The 19,223-nt window shown below is 36.5% G+C and overlaps 1 protein-coding gene across 1 annotated transcript in view; it reads left to right on the forward strand.

The window, feature by feature from the left end:
• The window catches only part of MICU3 (mitochondrial calcium uptake 3), a 72,396-nt gene that overhangs the window by 37,652 nt on the left and 15,521 nt on the right, over positions 1-19,223 (forward strand). Inside the window, exons 3-11 of the mRNA XM_087724457.1 lie at positions 60-91; positions 499-577; positions 1,276-1,323; positions 3,455-3,537; positions 10,359-10,430; positions 11,697-11,732; positions 15,102-15,197; positions 16,949-17,049; positions 17,624-17,795. Coding sequence (XP_087580583.1) covers positions 60-91; positions 499-577; positions 1,276-1,323; positions 3,455-3,537; positions 10,359-10,430; positions 11,697-11,732; positions 15,102-15,197; positions 16,949-17,049; positions 17,624-17,795 — 719 coding nt within the window. The remainder of the gene's footprint in view (positions 1-59; positions 92-498; positions 578-1,275; positions 1,324-3,454; positions 3,538-10,358; positions 10,431-11,696; positions 11,733-15,101; positions 15,198-16,948; positions 17,050-17,623; positions 17,796-19,223) is intronic.

Below are 19,223 nucleotides of genomic sequence, written 5' to 3' on the forward strand. Positions count from 1 at the left end.
AGCCATATATAATAGCATGTTTTTAAATACTTGTTTAATTGGCTTTGTATTTGTTTTAGAGACAAAACAGTGGAAGACACTATCAAAACAGGTACGTTACAATTCTTTTCCAAATTAGATTTTATACATTGACTCAAGCAATAGTAGCATTAGGCAAACTGTTCATTCTCAATTTCATGTATGGAAATAATAATATTGGTCTACAAGTATGCGAGGTCTTATTTATTTATATATTAATTTTTTATGCTACCCATCTCCCCTGTAAAGTAACTCTTGGTGTCTTACTTTGCATATTTTATAATTTAATCTGCATTTTTATTAGAAATCTGCATTTTATGTTTTCAACCTAAACATTCAAATTCCATGGGACCTGAACGTTTCTCTGACTGTACAATGCTGGGTTGTCTAGAAATATGTTAGTGGGTATAGCTTTGCAAATGCACTGAGTGTTTATTATGAAGACAATGTCATCATCTCTTTTAAAAAACTAATTTGCAGGAATTGAATCAGATACTTATTGAAACTCCACCAGTTTGGAAAGGATCATCAAAGCTCTTCAGGAATCTCCAAGAAAGGGGTACTGAAGAATATTTGCTTTGTAGAATATTTGCTTTGTTTTTGCTTTATTTTTACTATGAAATTCTTTTGATTCTCGACTAGAGATGATAGTGTTCCAGTACTGCTAGTAGTATGCTGTTAATTTGAATTTAATATAAAATTCATATGTCCATCTGTATCTTTTTTGAAAGAAAATGCAGTCAAAAATATTTGAGTTTGCGTTGGCATTTTGTTTTTTCAGCATCAATATGGGCAATATTTAAAAATTGTACATATGGTTAGCTGACAACTGCAATTCAGACCAGATTTCCGATTGTGCGTTGCTACAGCAATAAGTCAAGGCACCCACATGACTGGATCCAATTTTTTTAACCCTTTTTTGTGCTCGCCATCACTGTGGTCACTAAGCAAACACCACGTTTGTAAGGACACACACAATCATTTAAACTGGCCATAGTCAAGATGACCAAGAATACTGCAATCAGTCATACAGAGGATCCAGTTGCCAAGTTCCCAAAATGCACTCACATAACAGGGTGGTGGTGACTGGGCTTTAACTAGTTGTGGGAATAAAATTAGAAGAACCTTGTTAGCCCCCATTAATTCCTTGGAGCAAGCATAGAATGATGTGCAAATAAATAATTTTACTATATCTTCAATCATGATTTGCTAATATTTAAGTAAAAATGATGCTAATTTATTGATTTGCTTTTTCAGGTATAATTTCTTACACGGAATATCTCTTTTTACTATGTATCTTAACAAGTAAGCATTCAGAGTAAAATGTATTTTCCACAGATGCATGTATGAATGGGTGTGATGTTAATGTTGTATGTGTTAATAAATAATTTGTAAGTAATTTGTTTTTGCAGTCTCCTAGTAAAATGTTACTAAAAATAATTGAAGACACAAGTACAATTTCTTTAGATAATGTAGGATATAGTTTAGCAGCTGTTCTGATAAAGTTATATCCTTTATTCGGCTGAAAAACACTGGCATAGCAATTACTATAGTGGAAATGTTGAAAACTCCCTATTATTGATAACAAACAGTAACAAATAAAATTCAACTTTTACTTCTCAATTTTAAATTGCTGGCCGTGATACTTGTGAAACAATTACCTGATCATACTTAGAAAGTATGTATGGGATTGTTTGGTTTAAAATTTTCCTTATTCAAAAGGCTTTATTTGGAAAATCAATTTACTCCCCAATTTTGGATAAAATCATCAACATCTCAGAATGGAAAGGAACTTCTCTCTTAATTCCCAGCTTCTGGTGTCTTGTGGTAAGACAACAACCCAAAACTTATTTAAATAGCTAACTAGCTGTGCAGCACAGTTAGTACTTAGAAAAGCTGGTTAATTTTTCCTTTACTTTGACAGCAACCTCAGGGTGGATAAAATCTGTAAAGTATTATCTTGAAAAGAAATCAGAAGACTGATAGAGATTGGGAACAGAAGCAACATATACATGATACTAATTGGCAATGGGGACAGCAAACGTCACACTGATACTGTACAGTTTTTTCCAACTCAAAAAAGTGACCTCTTTAACTCAACAGTAGAACTTTATTAAATGTAAAGTGGTTTAGCATTTTTTCCACATGTGAGATTTATGCTATACCTAAATCTTTGCTGTAACTATGTAGCCCACATCTAAAATGATATTTCATGGACTCTATACCTTCTGGCATTCATATCATTGTACTGTTTCATAAAAGGCATGGAATATCAGTACATTTTGAAATATTGAACAATTCCACAAATTTAATTCTCTTTTGAAGAAAGATAAGACTCTTGTAGTATAGAAACAAAGGAGAAATGAGTATTGGAGGTTGATAATAACATTTGGAGGACCAGAAATATGGGGGGAAAGCATTCTGCTGGTATAATAATAGATTTATGGAAAGGCTATTAGCGTTCTGCTGTCATTTAAAGTGGATCAAGTTCTCTACAGTGTGTTTGACCAAACAGGACCAAATTATGTGTAATAATAACGATTTTATAGTTGAAATACTGCATGTTCCTGTAAAAAGGCAAAATGGGGCTGGCAGATTGATTTTATATGATATGAACCCTTTCTCACTTCAATACACAGGTCAACATTTTTCATACAGCTGAAAAAACATTTAATAACAGGTTTGCTGAAAAAGTGGTGTGGAGAAAAGTTAAGTATAGGTACAGAAATAGCACCCTTTTTGCTAGTAATCTTAAGTACCGTATTTTTCAGAGTATAAAATGCACTAGAGTATAAGACTCACCAAGGTTTTGAAGAGGCAATTTTTTTAAAAAAAGTTTTTGCACTCTGCAGACCTCCCAAAAATGGCCCGGTTTTTTTGCAAAAATGCCCCCCCCCCCCCAAAAGGCATGAATAGCCTTTTAGGGGGCTTGCAGAGTGCTCCGGGAGGGGGGGGGACGAACAAAAAACAACCTGGTTTTCACAAAAACGGGTCCATTTTTTGTCAAAACAATTGCATGCATAGCCTTTAGGAGGCTTATAGAGTACTCCTTGGGGCTGGGGGGGGGGAGCAAAATTGAGCAAAAAATTGCCTGTTTTTTACTCATTTCTGCCTTCCCCAGTACCCCGGGAGCTCACTGAAAGCCTTCTACAGGCTCTGCACAGCCATTTTGGTGAAGTGCTGGGTTTCGGGAGGCAAAAAATGCTTTATTTAGTGTATAAGATGCACCCAGATTTTCAGCCTCTTTTTTGAGGGAAAAGGGTGTGTCTTATACTCCAAAAAATACAGTAAGTCACCCCATTTTCCCTTATGATTTGGGGAATGTTGTATTCATATATGAATAGCTGCCAGTGTAGCATACAACTTGGCCTTTAGTTTCAGTAAAATTCTTCAAATATTTCTTTTCTCTTAACATCTTTTTTATCATTCTTGACAGAACCGCATGCTGGTTTTAGAATAGCATTCAACATGTTTGATACAGATGGAAATGAAATGGTGGACAAAAAAGAGTTCTTGGTGGTAGGTATGGTTACTTTTAAAATTTGTTACTTTCTTTTTTCAAATGTTTTTAATATGTTTTTTAAATTTTTAAAATCTTTTCAAAGGCGAAATTATTTTTGGTAAATGAATGTTACTCAAATTCAAATCCTAAAGGAAAAAAGATCTCCCACTTAATATCTATCTTAACAATTTATTCCCCCATACCTTTATGTTGTATAGGTTTTTTTTATTCTTTGGTTCTTCATTTGAATCTGTTCTACTTGGCTAATACGACTTCTTCATATGATGATGTTGTTGATGACGTTACGGTCAGTCGTTTCTTGGTGATTCTGACATTTTTGGGCACTTGTTTCAGAGTTCCTTAGATAATGGCATAAAAGCCCTCTATTTCAAGCTCTGTTGCAGCAATCATTTGGGTATAGATTTGGACACTGTGATTCTGAGGGCTTGAGGTAAATTCTGATGGTCATAATTTGGTCACTGATGGTTGAGAGCAGGGGTTGGTTCCTGCCGGTCCTTGCCGGTCCTTGCGGACCTTTTGGTCGGTGAACCCAGAAGTAATTAACTTCCGGGAACGCCCCCTCTAAGGTGTAGCTAGAACTGGCCACGCGCAAAAGACCTCCCCAGACTTGTTTTGTCGAGCACTGGGCGACTGATGGTAGTTTGCGCCGGCCGCAGCCGCTCAAACTAGCGCCAGCCACCCCCTTTTCAGCAAAGCAAGCCCAGGGAAGTCCTTTGTGGGCAGCCAGTCCTAGCCGCTTGCGCCCAGCGCTGTGGCTGAGATCAAGCCCCAAAGCCCCCGCCACCACCAGAATATCTGCTGCCGCCTCCTCCTCCTCCAACAGCACTGCTGGATTTGCCGCCCAATGCTGCGGCTGAGGTGAAGCCACCAAAGATCCCGTCGGCACCCCTGCCCGTGGCAACGACGCCTCCCCCTCCGCTCGGAGCACCTGAGCTGGGCCCCGCATTATCCCTCCCCCCCTCCTCCTCCGCCATGCTTTTGAGGAGCCATGAGGCCGCAGGACCCAAAAGGAAGGTGGCAGAGGGGACAGGAGCAAGAAAAAAAGGCCTCATGGCTTCTTAAAAGCACGGCGGAGGAGGAGGCAGTGGCAGCAGAGGTAACACGGGGCCCAGCTCAGGTGCTCCAAGAGGAGGGGAAAGTGTTGCTGCCACAGGTGGGGGTGCTGGCGGGAGGTTTGCTGGCTTCACCTTAGCCGCAGCATCGGGCAGCAAATCCGGCAGTTCTGTTGGAGGAGGAGGAGGCGGCAGCAGACATTCCGGTGGCAGCGGGGGCTTTGGGGCTTCACCTCAGCCGTAGCGTCAGGTGGCAAATCCGGCAGTGCTGTTGGAGGAGGAGGCAGCAGATATTCCGGTGGCGGCGGGGGCTTTGGGGGTTTACTTCAACTGCAGCGCCGGGTGCAAGTGGCTAGGATTGGCCGCCCACAAAGGGGGCTTACCAAGTTTGCCCATCTTCTCCAAGAAGCAACTTTCTCTCTTTCTTTATCCCCTACGTTACTTCTTTTTCAGTTTGTACATGTTCCTGGGTGGTATCTTCTATTTAAGGATGGAAGTCCTCCCTAGGAAAATGATTGCACCTGACATACTATCTCTTCTTAGTTGGTAGTAATATATAGAAAAGCCCTTTCTCTACTTTTGTCTCGTTATTTTCATTCCCCTTGATAGGCCCCATTTTTCCACTCTGTTTTTCATTTGACTCATGGCAGCTGTTGACTTCTTTAAAGACAATGGGGCCTAATAATGAAAAATGTTTCTTTCTTAAAAGAAAAAAGCAAAAAAAACAGAATTTCATGACAGGGGATAAGAGAAAGGGTCCTTTGATATGATTATTCTACACTATCATGCTCATATTTATAAAACTCAGTGCCTCTGTGAAAGGTAAGAATGACTACTGCGTTTGTGGTGCAATCAGAACATTGCGTGTGTTGAAGTTGTTTTAACACAAACCAAAGGTGCCTTTTAAAAAACAAATTTACATCATATTCTTATGAATGCCAGTGCTGTGTGTGAGGCAATTTAAGGTGGTTCTGACAAGTGTCGTCGGCATCTTCAGTGGCAGCCCTGCCCCCTGTGAAAAAACCGAAGATGGAGCAGATCCACGCAGATGATGACTGGAGGAGGAATTCTGGGAGTTGAAGTCCACAAGCCTTAAAGCTGTCAGGTTTGAAGACCCCTGTTTTTTTTTTCCTAAAGAGTTAGGGGTGCAAGGATCTTGTAACTTGACAGCTTTAAGACTTGCATGCTTCAGTGCCAGAGTTTCTGAATAGCTACTTGGACCGACCTAAGTACTAATTCATAATTTCATATCTGGTCACATGGGTGGCAAGCCACTCCCATCCGGTCACATGGGTGGCAAGCCACTCCCACAAAGGAGGCCACACCCACAGAGTGGGTTCCAACAATTTTTGAAACCCACCACTGGTTGAGAGGCTTTCCACTGCTCCAGCAAATTTCTTGCTTACAATAAATGCCACTTCATTTGTTTTCCTATCATGTCCCGAATAATAGTGAAATCCTCAAACTGGAAAAAGCCATTGTATGACCAGTGTAGCTTCAAGGAGGTCAATTTCCAGGTTCCACCACAAAACCGCGGTCGACTAAAGCGCGCTCGACGAAACCGCGTACCTGACGTCATCACAGCGCGACGAAAAAAGCACGCTGTGAGTGGTAAAGCTAAAAATAACGCGTAAACCTAAACCTAACCCCCCTAACCCTAAACCTAACCCTTAACCTAACCCTAAACCTAACCCTAAACCTAACCCTTAACCTAACGCTAACCCTTAACCTAACCCTAACGCTTAATGTAACCCTAAACCTAACCCTAACCCTTAACCTAAACCTAAACCTAACCCTTACCTTTACGTGAATCGGCTTGCTTTAAAAGCGCTTTTTAAAGCACCCTTTTTTCTCCGCGGTCATTGTCACGCTGCTGATGACGTCAGCGACGCGCTTTAATCGGGCGCGCTTTAGTGGACCGTGGTTTTGTCGTGCCATGCAATTTCCAACCTAATCATCTCTTGTTTGACAATATCTAATTTACCCTCTCATTCCTCTGGGATTCCATGTGATTTTCTGATGTATCTCTATAAAGCGCAGACATTCTTTTCCGCCAATAGCTGCCTCAGCAACTGGGATTCCTGTTATCCTACCGTTAGGCACCCTATTTGATATATTTTAAAAAAATTCGATAGAGTTTTCTATGGTGAGTTTTTTGTGGAATAGGTGGCCAGTTCTTTCTCCAAGCCTGTAACTCACTATTTGATAGCTGCCCAAGGACAGCAACTGCTGCAGTCCTTGTTAACCCGGATGACAGCTTTTTCTTTTTGTTGACTCATCATGGTTAGTGGGTTTGTGGTTACTCTTAATCTGACTCCTTCATTGAGACCTGTCTGGCTTGGGTGACTGTTCAGGTATACTTCCTGGTCGTATACCTCTAGCATAGTTGTCAACATTACAGAACACACAAGCCCCTCTCCCAAAGGGGAATTTCACATGGAGGGGCTTCATGATAAAAAGTGATTACTTAAGAAACATACGGGGTGGTTGTCTAATATCCCTATGTGATTGTGAAGCCTAAATGGAAAAAAAGGTATGGGAGAAGAGGAAGGTGAACTGAAGAAGAAAGTTGAGAAAGTAAGTAAAATAAGAGATATAGGAGGAGTTTGTAGAGCTTTTAATGCATATCACTCTTCCTTCTTCATGCATTTTTCAAAGGTCAGTGAAATTTCATAAGTATCAATTCATACATTTCCCTTATTTCACAGGGTTATTTTTTTTTTTAATTGTCTTTAGAAGCCATCAGTTTGAAAGCACCCAGAGTGGTATGGTAAGAAAGTAGAGGATAAAAATGTATACAAATTTCCTCTCCAGTTAATAGACTGAGTAACTGGAATAAGTCTGAGGTTGAACTGGCATTTTGAAGGTATGAAATGATAGATATCTGATTTGCAAATATGAAGCATAGGCATTTTGTAAATCACTACTGAGAAGGAGGAATATTATGATGCACTTTCATCTAAATAAGAATGTTTGCGGTTCATATTTAAAAGAGCGGATATGAAAGGAGTGTAAATTGTGACCAACATTATAGAACAGGGGCTTTAAAAAAACTCCCACAAAAATATTTAATATAAACCAAAGACTTTTCCAGTACCTGCTATTTTGCTATTAATCATCAAATGCTTAACAGATTTTTGTCTTTTTTTAAAAAACTGTTTGTTTATGTCATAGGTCTGAGGTCAGAGAACAGAGGGATTTTGTTCCCTTGATACAAGAGATGTTGTTTTGTCCTTCAGCTTTCAACAGTCAATCCCATTATTTTGTTTCAGACAATGTTCCTATGAAAAGTGCTCCTAGATTAATTCATGTTCACTGCTGAATTCTTTGGTATCCTGTAGCATTTCTTCTACACAAAAGGTTCATTTCCAGAAGATCAAATGAGCTTTGCTGATGAATGCAACAAGATCTTCTTCCCTGTATCTGATGTAAGGAAATCAAAGCATGGAAGATTTTTTTTTTTTTTAAAAGGTCTTTTTGCCTTTTCAATTACCAACACTCTTTTTACCTTTTTTAAAAACTAACCTTACAGTTTAGTCCAATGGGAGCTGTTTCAAATGTTCAAAGAACATATGGTGTAATCTCTTGGGTCAATGGTACAGAGTGCAGGTGGCAGATTACATGATGAAGGTTTCTACATTTAAGAATGTTCTTTCCTTGGAAAGCTAATATGCCAGATGAAAGAAATGAGGCTAGAACCATTCTTATTTAATAAATAACTTTCTATATTTGGAAATTTTTATGAGAAAATAAATAGAATATGATGCTTCACCTTCTATTCTGAAGTGGCACATTTTCAGTAGAACTGTTATGCTTTTAATGAATATCAGTATCGGTTCAGAGACTCAGATATTTCTAAAAACACAGTGCATTTGCTAGTTATAAAGTTATCATTAAGTTGTTGGGTCACATAGAAATATTTCATAAATGAATATTTATTTGAAACTTAATTCTGAAGTTTAAATATGTATATGTATATGTATATGTATATGTATATGTATATGTATATGTATATGCATGTATGTGTATATCTATATATGTGTGTGTGTGTATATATATATATATGTGTGTGTGTGTGTGTGTGTGTTTGTGTGTATTTTATTTGTGCTGATAAATAAATAAAGGGAGACTAGTATAGATCTATTTCAAGCTATTTAGCTCTCATCAGCTAGCCATACCCTTACTGGGATTCGAACCTGTGCTGTATTGCATCTTAGGCAAACGTCTTGGCCATTATGCCACAGGTCTCCTCCTTATCAGCTGAAGCCAGGGAAGAAGGTATATATTTAGTGTCACAACCCTTGGTAAGCCCCAATTATGGAAGGAAGCTAACTGCTTCCATCATCTGTCAATTGGCTCGTCACAAGAGTCCATCACGACAGAAACCCAATATTTTTACTGTTGCCTTTGTTATATTTGTGTTTTATTTGTGCTGATAAATAAATATATATATTTAAAGTCACACATATATATATCATATATATCTATATATCTATATATCTATATATCTATATATCTATATCTATATCTATCTATATCTATCTATCTATCTATCTATCTATCTATCTATCTATCTATCTATCTATCTATCTATCTATATATATATATATATGAATGATCAAAAACACAATTTCTTGCCTTACATTCTCCAATACACACAAACAAAATGCAACATTTTTTTCTCTTATGCACATGTGAGCATACTGATGTTGATAATGGTTGCTGTTATAGGGTTTTTATTTTGCTTTTTCTATTTTTAATTTTTATATTATTTATTGTTAGATTGCTTGCTGTAAGTGAAACAGAAAAAAATGATAAAAAATCTAAACAAACACTAGCAAAGCAATGAAAACAATAAAAATTAGCAATAAAATACAATAATGTAAATTAAAAGATGGGCGGAGGGGAAGCAGGAAGCACAAGGAGGTGGTCGTGTCAGCTAATTAGTCCAGTAGCCACCTCCAGTGTGGTAATGAGACCCCACGCCAACCAGCAAAGCCTGGTCTTTAGATCCTTGGAGAAGGTAGGGACAAACCTTACCCCAGGGGGCAGGATGTTCCAGAGGGTTGGCGCATAACAGAGAAGGCTCTTTTGGATCCTGCCTACCAAGGTTCTTGACTGATGGGTTACACAGCAAGTCTCCACTTCCAGCATGGGTAGGGGCAATTGTTTATTGTTGCTTATTTTGCATTTTTATTCACTTTTGTGAGATGAGAGGCCTTACAATTCAGAGCGAATCAATTAATAAAAGAATTGGGCAGAGGAAGTTAAAGCTACAATATACCACCTGATAGACTTCATATTATCTTTGGCCCAGGGTTTTTGTACCTATTCCATAATATTAAATGTAGCATGTCAATCAGGTATGTCTATAAGTTAATTGAATCAGATGCAAACTTACAGAGTTGGTTCCTGCTACTAATAAAGAAGATTCAAATGACAGTTCTTAGAGGAAACTCTCAACATCTACAGTATTTGTTTGCATAGGACCTAATGTCAAACTGTCAAACTTCATTTATTAATAAATTGAGATTTCAATGTGCTGCTTAACATAATACTGCATTTGCTTTTATCTATGGGAGAATAGCAGTTAAAAGCTATTTAAAACTATTATATTAAAAATAAGTATCAGTGATATTACTTATATTATTCAGCTGAAGCTAAGGGTCTCTTTTCCTACATCATATCCCAAAGTATTATGACTAAGGTATTGTCCATAAACATTGTTAAAATAAATAACCATAGATTATACTTTTTTTTTTCAGCTGCAAGACATATTTAGAAAGAAAAATGAGAAGAAAGAAAGAAAAGGAGATGAAGAAAAGCGTGCAATGCTGGTAAGGATTTTTAACAAATAAGTTTTTCATAATTCTTTGAATGTTGTTCTCAGTAGGATAAGAATAGTACAATAATAGTAATAACAGCAGTTGCTCATATTCTTTTCTGGTGAACATGAGCCTTTATCATAGTTCAAACTTTAACTGAAACAGAAATTGTAGAAGCACAAAATCTGATTTAAAATCAAGCAAATATATCTTCAGATTGCTGGAAATAAATCATTATTTTTCTACAGCATTGTAAGCTGCAAGTATAATCGCACCGGATTTTGATTAGGGAAAATAAGTTTAGTAATTTTTAGCATTGCCCTTCCATCTTTTTTGAAAGGGAATATGGTTTTGACATGAAAAATAATTTATTGGACAGTTAAAACTATTACAGCTAAACTCAAATTTACTTTATCTATTATAGATGTAATATTTTTACATGACTACCATACTGAGGATTTTTCTAAACTGCAGTAAAATACTTCCTCAATTACTTTAATATTATTTGGTATACCATTTTTTTATTTAAAAAACCATTTAAAATGTTTCCATCATCAGTAATAACCATCCTTGCTAAAATGTCTCTGTTAAGTATCTAATACCTCATTTGAATGGTACCTATTATGGATAATTATCTCAAAACACCTTATATGTACCTTCCAAAAGCCTTGGGTTTTATTTAAAAGTAATTCTCAAAAGTAAATGAGAGCCTATTCCAAATGTTACATGGGATATTTTAAAAATATAGGTTAATAGCATGAAGGGCACCTAAGCCTCTGGAGGTTTTTGCTGGTAACAGAAGAGATAGACACACAAAAAAAGTAGCAGACATAATCAGATGTTTGTAAATAGATCATTTGTACCAATGAAGAGCTCTTTAAATAAGAGAATTTCAGATGTTAGAACCAACCTTGCAATTTCTTCTTTCATCTCCTCCAGCAGCTTTATTCCTTTCTTTGGAAGAGCCAGAACCAACCAAAAAGAAAAAGATTCTAACACTTTGTATGAACAATTGTGACTTCCTTAAAAAAAATGTCTGTATAAGAAACTCTGTTTCTTATTAGTCTTGCACAATTGTATTTTTAAGGTCAAAATGTGATCTAAAGGTAATTAAAAATCTACATATTAAAATGTGGCTTATAACCTTAGCTGTAAAGCATTGTATATAATATGTTTTAATATAGGTTTGTATATCTTACTAATTTCTGATTTCTTTCCTTTTTTTTCTATTGGTTTTATTTTGAAATTCAACTCTTCACTCATACTACTATATATCAGCGTCTCCAGCTTTATGGATACCACAGTTCTACTAATGTATGTATTCTAAACTTGTTTACTGATCTATAAACACTATTTTTTAATGATACAAACATTATTTACAATAGAGTATATTTGGCAACGATTAGATTCACATATTCACTAAGCCAGAATGTGTTTCATTTGATTTTGGCTTACCACGTGTTACTTCAACAACTGAATCATGTTCAATAAATTATGATTATATAAATTATGACAAAGTAATCTTTGGAGCAATTCACTTTTAAAGCATGTTCATTATAAATCAAGAGGAACTATCTGTTATAAGCCTAATGTCAGGCCTGCATGATATTTGGAACGCTGACATCAAACTTGGAATTTTTTTAGTTCTATAATATTGATGTAGAAGGACAAGATAGTCGTTGTGTCTTTTTATTTTATTTATTATTTATTTATGTAAGAAAATTTATATGGCTGCCCAACTTATTCTCAGTGACTCTGGCAGCTTATCAAGATTAACACCCAGTATAAAAGCAATAAAAAAGCAATCAGTCCCACCTCTATCTCCACTCCAATAACAATCAAATAAATCATTTTTATTATGTTGTTCACCAAGATAGGTCCAGATTTACGCCATAGGTGGATGAAAGGACTAAAGAAAAAACTGATGGGAGATGCAACAACTATTTGTTCTTCTATTTGCTATTAATCTTCTATAAATATACTGTAAATTTACTTTATGGAGAACTCATATTTAGATTTATAATCTGATTACTGTAGATTTTAAATATCTTAAAACTCAGGACAATGACATTTTTTGACTTTGACTTAAAATTCAAGGCTTAGTATTTGTAGTGAGTGATAATACTATATATAGAGAGTTTATATGAGTTTAATATATATATATACTCCCTTTGTATGCTGCCAGTTTAATTGAATTCACCATACCATATGGGTAAATTTCAATACTACTATATTAGGTTCAATAGTTAAGCTATGAGTTTCTCTTCAGGCAGTTTATTTTATTTAGAAAGAGCAAAGGAATATTCAGTATTGATGTGTATGTTTTAATTAACCAGGTAAGATGAGAGAAATCAATAAAATTGGAACTACCCTTACAATGAAGACTAGTTTGTGTAGTCTAGAAAAATTAGAGCAAGAGATAGGCAGACAAGAGAAACTATCAGTTCAATTATGAGTTTAATTTTAAGCAATTAACTTTCTGCTGTTAGAAATATAGTCCTTTTTGGAAGCAGTAACGTTCTTAAATAATGTAAGATAATAATGAACCATTAAGGACACAGCATAGATACAAGTGAGGTGAGTCAGAGGAGAGAAATTTATTGCCATACCTTCATATTATGTATTACTTTCCCATATCGTTGTCTGATGGATGCAGTAAGCATACATTGCATGTGCCTTCTGACACTCTAACAAATGTTGGATGAAAATGAAGCATCTACAGTTGGACAAATACTAATTCTGTTTTGATCATATATGTATCCTGAACAATTTGCTGGATATTGAAGCAGCAATAATAATTGGTACCCACCAACTATCAATCATTATCAAGGCACTGAGGCATACAAAGGCATATAGTTTTTCTCTATACTGCTCTTTATTCTCTATAATAGATTGACACAACGTATTTGTTCTCTGAACCCGAATATTAGGCACCCTGTTTCCCTGAAAATAACACCTCCCCAGATAATAAGCCCAATCAGGCTTTTGAGCGCATATGCTAAAATAAGCTTTCCCCCAAAAATAACCACCCCCCAAAAAAATATTGAAACACAGCAGCAGCCATGAGATGACCACGCTTGCTGCCTCCTGCACCTAAAAAATAATAATTCCTCCCCGAAAATAAGGCCAAGCGCTTATTTTGGGGGTCAAAAGAAAATAAGACCCTGTCTTGTTTTCGGGAAAACATGCAAGAACAGGAGCTTTCTGTTTTTCATTAAATGTCAATCTGAACAAAAAAAATCCCAAGCCTAAAAAAAGTAGGGCTGGTTTCATAAGTAGCAGAGAAGAGTTATGTTTACAAGAGAACCAAAGCATTTTTGTCCTATTCACTTAAAAAATATACACAATGGAGCACCCCTTTTTAAAAAATGTGTAAATGATCAGTAATCATAAATCCTTTACACAGGAAGATCCACAGGCTGAAGAGTGGACTTGCTACAGTTTCTTAATATTCACTTTATTGTCTCTTTTCTCGGTATCACTATTATCATATTCAATCTCAGTAATTCTCACTTACCAACCATTTGTTCAGTGACCAAAATTATGACAAGTCCATGTATCCAAACGTTCACATGCTTGCAATCTGGGTGCTTGGCAGCTGGCTCACACTTACATTGTGGGCATCCCTCAGCCACATGATTGCCATTTGTGGCAATGCAAATTCTTAAATTTACTGACTTGGAATTTCATTCAAAATTAATGTGTTTCTTTTTTAGGTAATATTTATGAATAAAAATCACAGTTAATATTTTAATAACTCCTACAGGAATGGCAAAGCATTTAAACATTCTGTACACTAGACAAAACCTAAAAGAAACATAATTTCATAGCATATAATTAAGGATACCTTTCTTCCTGCAGAAAAATATCTACCGTATTTTTCAGAGTATAAGATGCACCAAGGTTTGAAGAGGCAAATAAAAAAAAGTTTTTGTACTCTGCAAACCTCCCCCAAATGGCCCATTTTTCACAAAAACGGGCTCATTTTTTTTTCCAAAAAAAGGGCATGAATAGCCGTTAGGAGGCTTGAAGAGTGTTCCTGAAAGGGGGGGGGACAAAAATGAGCAAACAAACATCCATTTTTCACAAAAATGGGCCTGTTTTTGTCAAAAAAGGGCACTGGGAAGCTTATAGAGTGCTCCTGGGGACTGGGGGGGGGGGCAAAATTGGGCAAAAAATGGGCTGTTTTTTGCTCATATCTGCCCTCCCCAGCCCCAGCCTCCTACAAGCTATGCACGGCAATTTTAGTGAAGGGAGCGGGGTTTCAGGAGGCAAAAATGCTGTATTCAGTGTATAAGATGCACCCAGATTTTCAGCCTCTTTTTTGATATTCAGCCTCTTTTTTATACTCCGAAAAATATGGTACATTGGATAGCAGCATTCCTGTGTGTGTGTGTCTGTGTGTGTGTGTGTGTGTGTGTGTGTGTGTGAGAGAGAGAGAGAGAGAGAGAGAGAGAGGGGGAGAGAGAGACACTGTTTCAGACTTGTTTTTCTATATGTAATTTAAAACTGAATGTTTTAGATAAAAAAGTTACTCTTTAAGAAATCATATAATTGTAAAACTATATGATAAATGAGGAAATGGTTCTCAGACCATTGCAAAGATATTACAGTATATAGCTATTCTTGCTGACTGGTTTTTTTCCCTCTCCCCAACATCTATGCTTTTTCAAAATTCTACAGGTGCTCAAAACAGCTGGAGAGGATCTTGTTCCAAGAAGCTATTGGGACACTCTGAGACGTAGCACAAGTCAGGCACTCTTTTCAGACCTCGCAGAGGTATAATAAAACCTCTGTATATCCCATAAAAGTCTTTCATTGTTTCCTATGCAGTTTTATTGTTTTCCTCATTGTAAATATTCTGTCTTTAAAAATATTTTTTGTCTCCCTTTAGGTTGGTTTTTTTTTTCATTTGTCCATTGGCATTTCTTTGGTACCTGTATTTATTAAGCATTTATCATTGAATTCAGAGTGTTTGTCTTTTGAGCTATGATATTTAATCTTTACAATGACAGAATTAATATTGTGACTTGTACACCAGAAATATTTGATACTTATTTACCATGTGACATAAAAAATCCATAAGCATAAATATTCTTCCCACATACTTAGAATTAGACTTTACATTTGAAGGTTTCGAAGCCCCCTCCTGAAAACCTCCAGCTGTATTAGTGTTAAAGATTCTAGGATATTGGCCTAAATTGATAATCTTCTATGAAACAACTCATACTAAAGCTTCATCCAACTAAAGTCAAAATTTTTGGAAACTTCCACATATATAAGCAGCCAGGAACAGCTTCTGAAGAAGCAATGCAAACCTGGGGTAACAATATAATGATTTGAAAAGAAGTTTCTCCTTCTACTGGAAAAGCACCTGTAGCAAATAATAATAAATTCATATTTTTAACATAGCCTTGACAATGCAAACAGTGATCTGACAAAGGGAAAGGAGATGGGAGAAAGAAAAGAAAATTAAATAATTCTGTCCCAGTTCATAAAAAACTCTTACAGCTTGTAAAGGATATGGGCTGCTCAATAAGTCTTGCATGAGCTAATCACCACGTATGATCTTGTTCTTACATAGCAGTTGTCCTGATGACTTCAGCCAAGTCTGTCATAGAAATGCAAGTTGTAAACAAGAGAAGAAACATTACTCTGCTCCCCCCTCCTAGAAATAAGGCAGAGTACTCTATTACAAACAACTACTGCAGTTTGCTATCAAATAACTACATCTGGATTCTGTCACTTATGAAACTGAAAATTAATTAGTCATGTATGAAAAATCCATGCCTGGTAATATTTACTACCAAAATTTTAAACAGTAAATTTAAATCAGAAATTGTGAATTTATATTTTAATCTATAAAGCAGCTTCTTATAATCCCAACTTTCATTCATATTTGAGGCTTTTCCACATGTAGTAGAAATGTTAACATTTTCACATGTATAGATTTTTATGAGATGCAATTAGATTCTTAGGACCAAAATCTGATGAGCATCTAAAATACCTTAATAAGTTTATTTCCCACAACAAATTCATTTTTCATTTTTATATTAAAGAAGGAATTAAAGAAAAATCATGATTTACCTTTTTAATATAATTCAACTAAAATATTAAATATCTTGTTTAGTTTCTGTAATTCATTTCACCCAATTTTAAACTGTTTTTAACTATCACTGATATATCTGTACATCAGTATGTTATGTTTGTTTAATTAAGACAATAACATATTATTTACATAATCTGTGAGCAAGATTAATTTTTATTTATTTATCAAATTTAGAAACTGTCCACCTCACTTTCTCTGGGTGATTTACAAATAAATTGTAAAATTATTTTATAAACATTAATATATTAATTACTAACTATATAAAATTAATATATTAATTACTAACTGGTTTTGTAAAATATGTATTAGTTTAATGAGGGACAATGATATTTTTAAATAAAATTCATTGTTAATATTTTGAGTTATTTTTGTTTCTAAAATTATGTATTAAATTTATTGTTAATGCTAATGTGTTTTTAAGCATGCAGATGACTTTACCAGTTTACATTCTGATACTACATTGCTAATACACTTTTTTGGAAAGAAAGGAAAGGCTGAGCTTAACTTTGAAGATTTTTACAGGTGACTTTATTTTATACTTTGAATATATATTATGTTTTTATGTATGTCTTATATTTTTGGAAGGTGTTTTTCTTATCTTGAATAAAAAGGAAAAAAATCTGCTTGGATGAACTTGTTCCTAATGTCGAAAAAAGATATTTTACCATGAAATGCAGAAAAGCCAAATTGAAGAGGCTATATAATAGATTTTTTTTTAAAAAAAATTCAATAATTATAGCAGCACTAAGAGGAATATGGGCCTTAGCTTTTGGCAGAGAAATTAATAATATGAATTATTCATAGAGAATGAAATAAACAAGTGACTACAACCTATCTGATTTCCTGCAACATATTTACAAATTCAGATCCTTCAAGCATTGTTTAAAGGAAAATACTTTTTTAAATTGCTTTATCTTTTGATGAATTGGTGTTTGAAAAATATCATAGCTGAATATATTGTTGCTAGTGTTTTAGTCTCTGAATTAATAGTAGGAATTATTCTACAGCAGAATTTAAACATTAGAGCTATTTGCTATTACTCCCCCGCCTACCCCATAATCTTTAAGACTCTGATATCAGTATTTTCATAAACTAGGTTTATGGACAACCTCCAAACTGAAGTTCTTGAGATAGAATTCCTTTCCTATTCTAATGGAATGACCACCATCAGTGAGGAAGACTTTGCACATATACTATTAAGATATACAAATGTGGAAAATACATCAAGCTATCTGGAAAATGTGCGCTGCAGTATCCCAGAAGAACAAGTAAGATTTCTAACAAGTGCCCCAGGCCCCTACAGAATTTTCATAGCCATATTATTTTCAGCATCCTAACCTTGTTACTTATTAACTGGGGATGGGGGGGTGGACCTTTCCTAAAGAATTCATTTCTAGATAGATATGCTTAAATATGAAAACTAAAATTTATTCATAGTCCAATACTGAAGATGCATAGTGTTCATATAGTCCTGACTGACAGTAGGAAAGGAATGTGGGAGAGGAAGGAAAATAGTTTACATTGAAAGAAAAAGTAATTGGAATCTAAATAGATTGTAGATTGTAGATTTATTTATTTATAGGCCGCCCTTTTCCCTGAGGGGACTCAGGGCGGCTTACAATCAAAAAAGGAAGGGGAGTGTAGGACAATACCAAAAAGAAATGTGCACAGTAAATTAGACAGTAAAACTCAACATTCACTCAGCATTCGGGAGGGGTGAAAATAAGATTATCCCCAGGCCTGACGGGTTAGCCAGTTCTTGAGGGCTGTGCGGAAGGCCTGGACGGTGGTGAGGGTACGAATCTCCACGGGGAGATTGTTCCATAGTGTCGGAGCCGCAACAGAGAAGGCTCTCCTCCGAGTAGTCGCCAGTCGGCACTGACTGGCGGATGGAATACGGAGGAGGCCAACTCTATGCGATCTGATGGGACGCAGGGAGGTAATTGGCAGAAGGCGGTCTCTCAAATAGCCAGATCCACTACCATGGAGCGCTTTATAGGTGGTGAGTAGGACCTTGAAGTGCACCCGGAGATCAACAGGTAGCCAGTGCAGCTCACGGAGGATCGGTGTTATGTGGGCGAACCGTGGTGCGCCCACGATCACTCGCGCGGCCGCATTCTGGACTAGCTAAAGTCTTCGGATGCTCTTCAAGGGCAGCCCCATGTAGAGCACATTACAGTATTCCAGCCTAGAGATCACAAGGGCTCGAGTGACTGTTGTGAGGGCCTCCCGATTCAGGTAGGGCCGCAACTGGCGCACCAGGCAAACCTGGGCAAATGCCCCCCTGGTCACAGCTGAAAGATGGTGGTCAAAAGTTAGCTGTGAATCCAGGAGGACTCCCAAGTTGCGGGCCCTTTCTGAGGGGTTTAAATTTTGTCCCCCCAGCCTGAGTGATGGTATGTTGGTCAAATTTTTGGGAGGGAAACACAACAGCCACTCGGTCTTGTCTGGGTTGAGTATCAGCTTGTTTGCTCTCATCCAGTCTTTAACGGCTTCCAGTCCCCGGTTCATCACGTCCACCGCTTCATTGAGTTGGCACGGGGCGGACAGATACAACTGTGTATCGTCCGCATATTGGTGGTATTTTATCCCGTGCCTTCGGATGATCTCGCCCAGCGGTTTCATGTAAATGTTAAATAGTAGGGGGGATAGGACCGACCCCTGCGGCACCCCATAGGTTAGGGGCCTCAGGGACG

Source organism: Thamnophis sirtalis, unplaced genomic scaffold, assembly GCF_051295495.1.
Source record: "Thamnophis sirtalis isolate CommonGarterSnake01/CBP01778 unplaced genomic scaffold, rThaSir2_p1.2 scaffold_10, whole genome shotgun sequence".
Classification (NCBI taxonomy): Eukaryota; Metazoa; Chordata; class Lepidosauria; order Squamata; family Natricidae; genus Thamnophis; species Thamnophis sirtalis.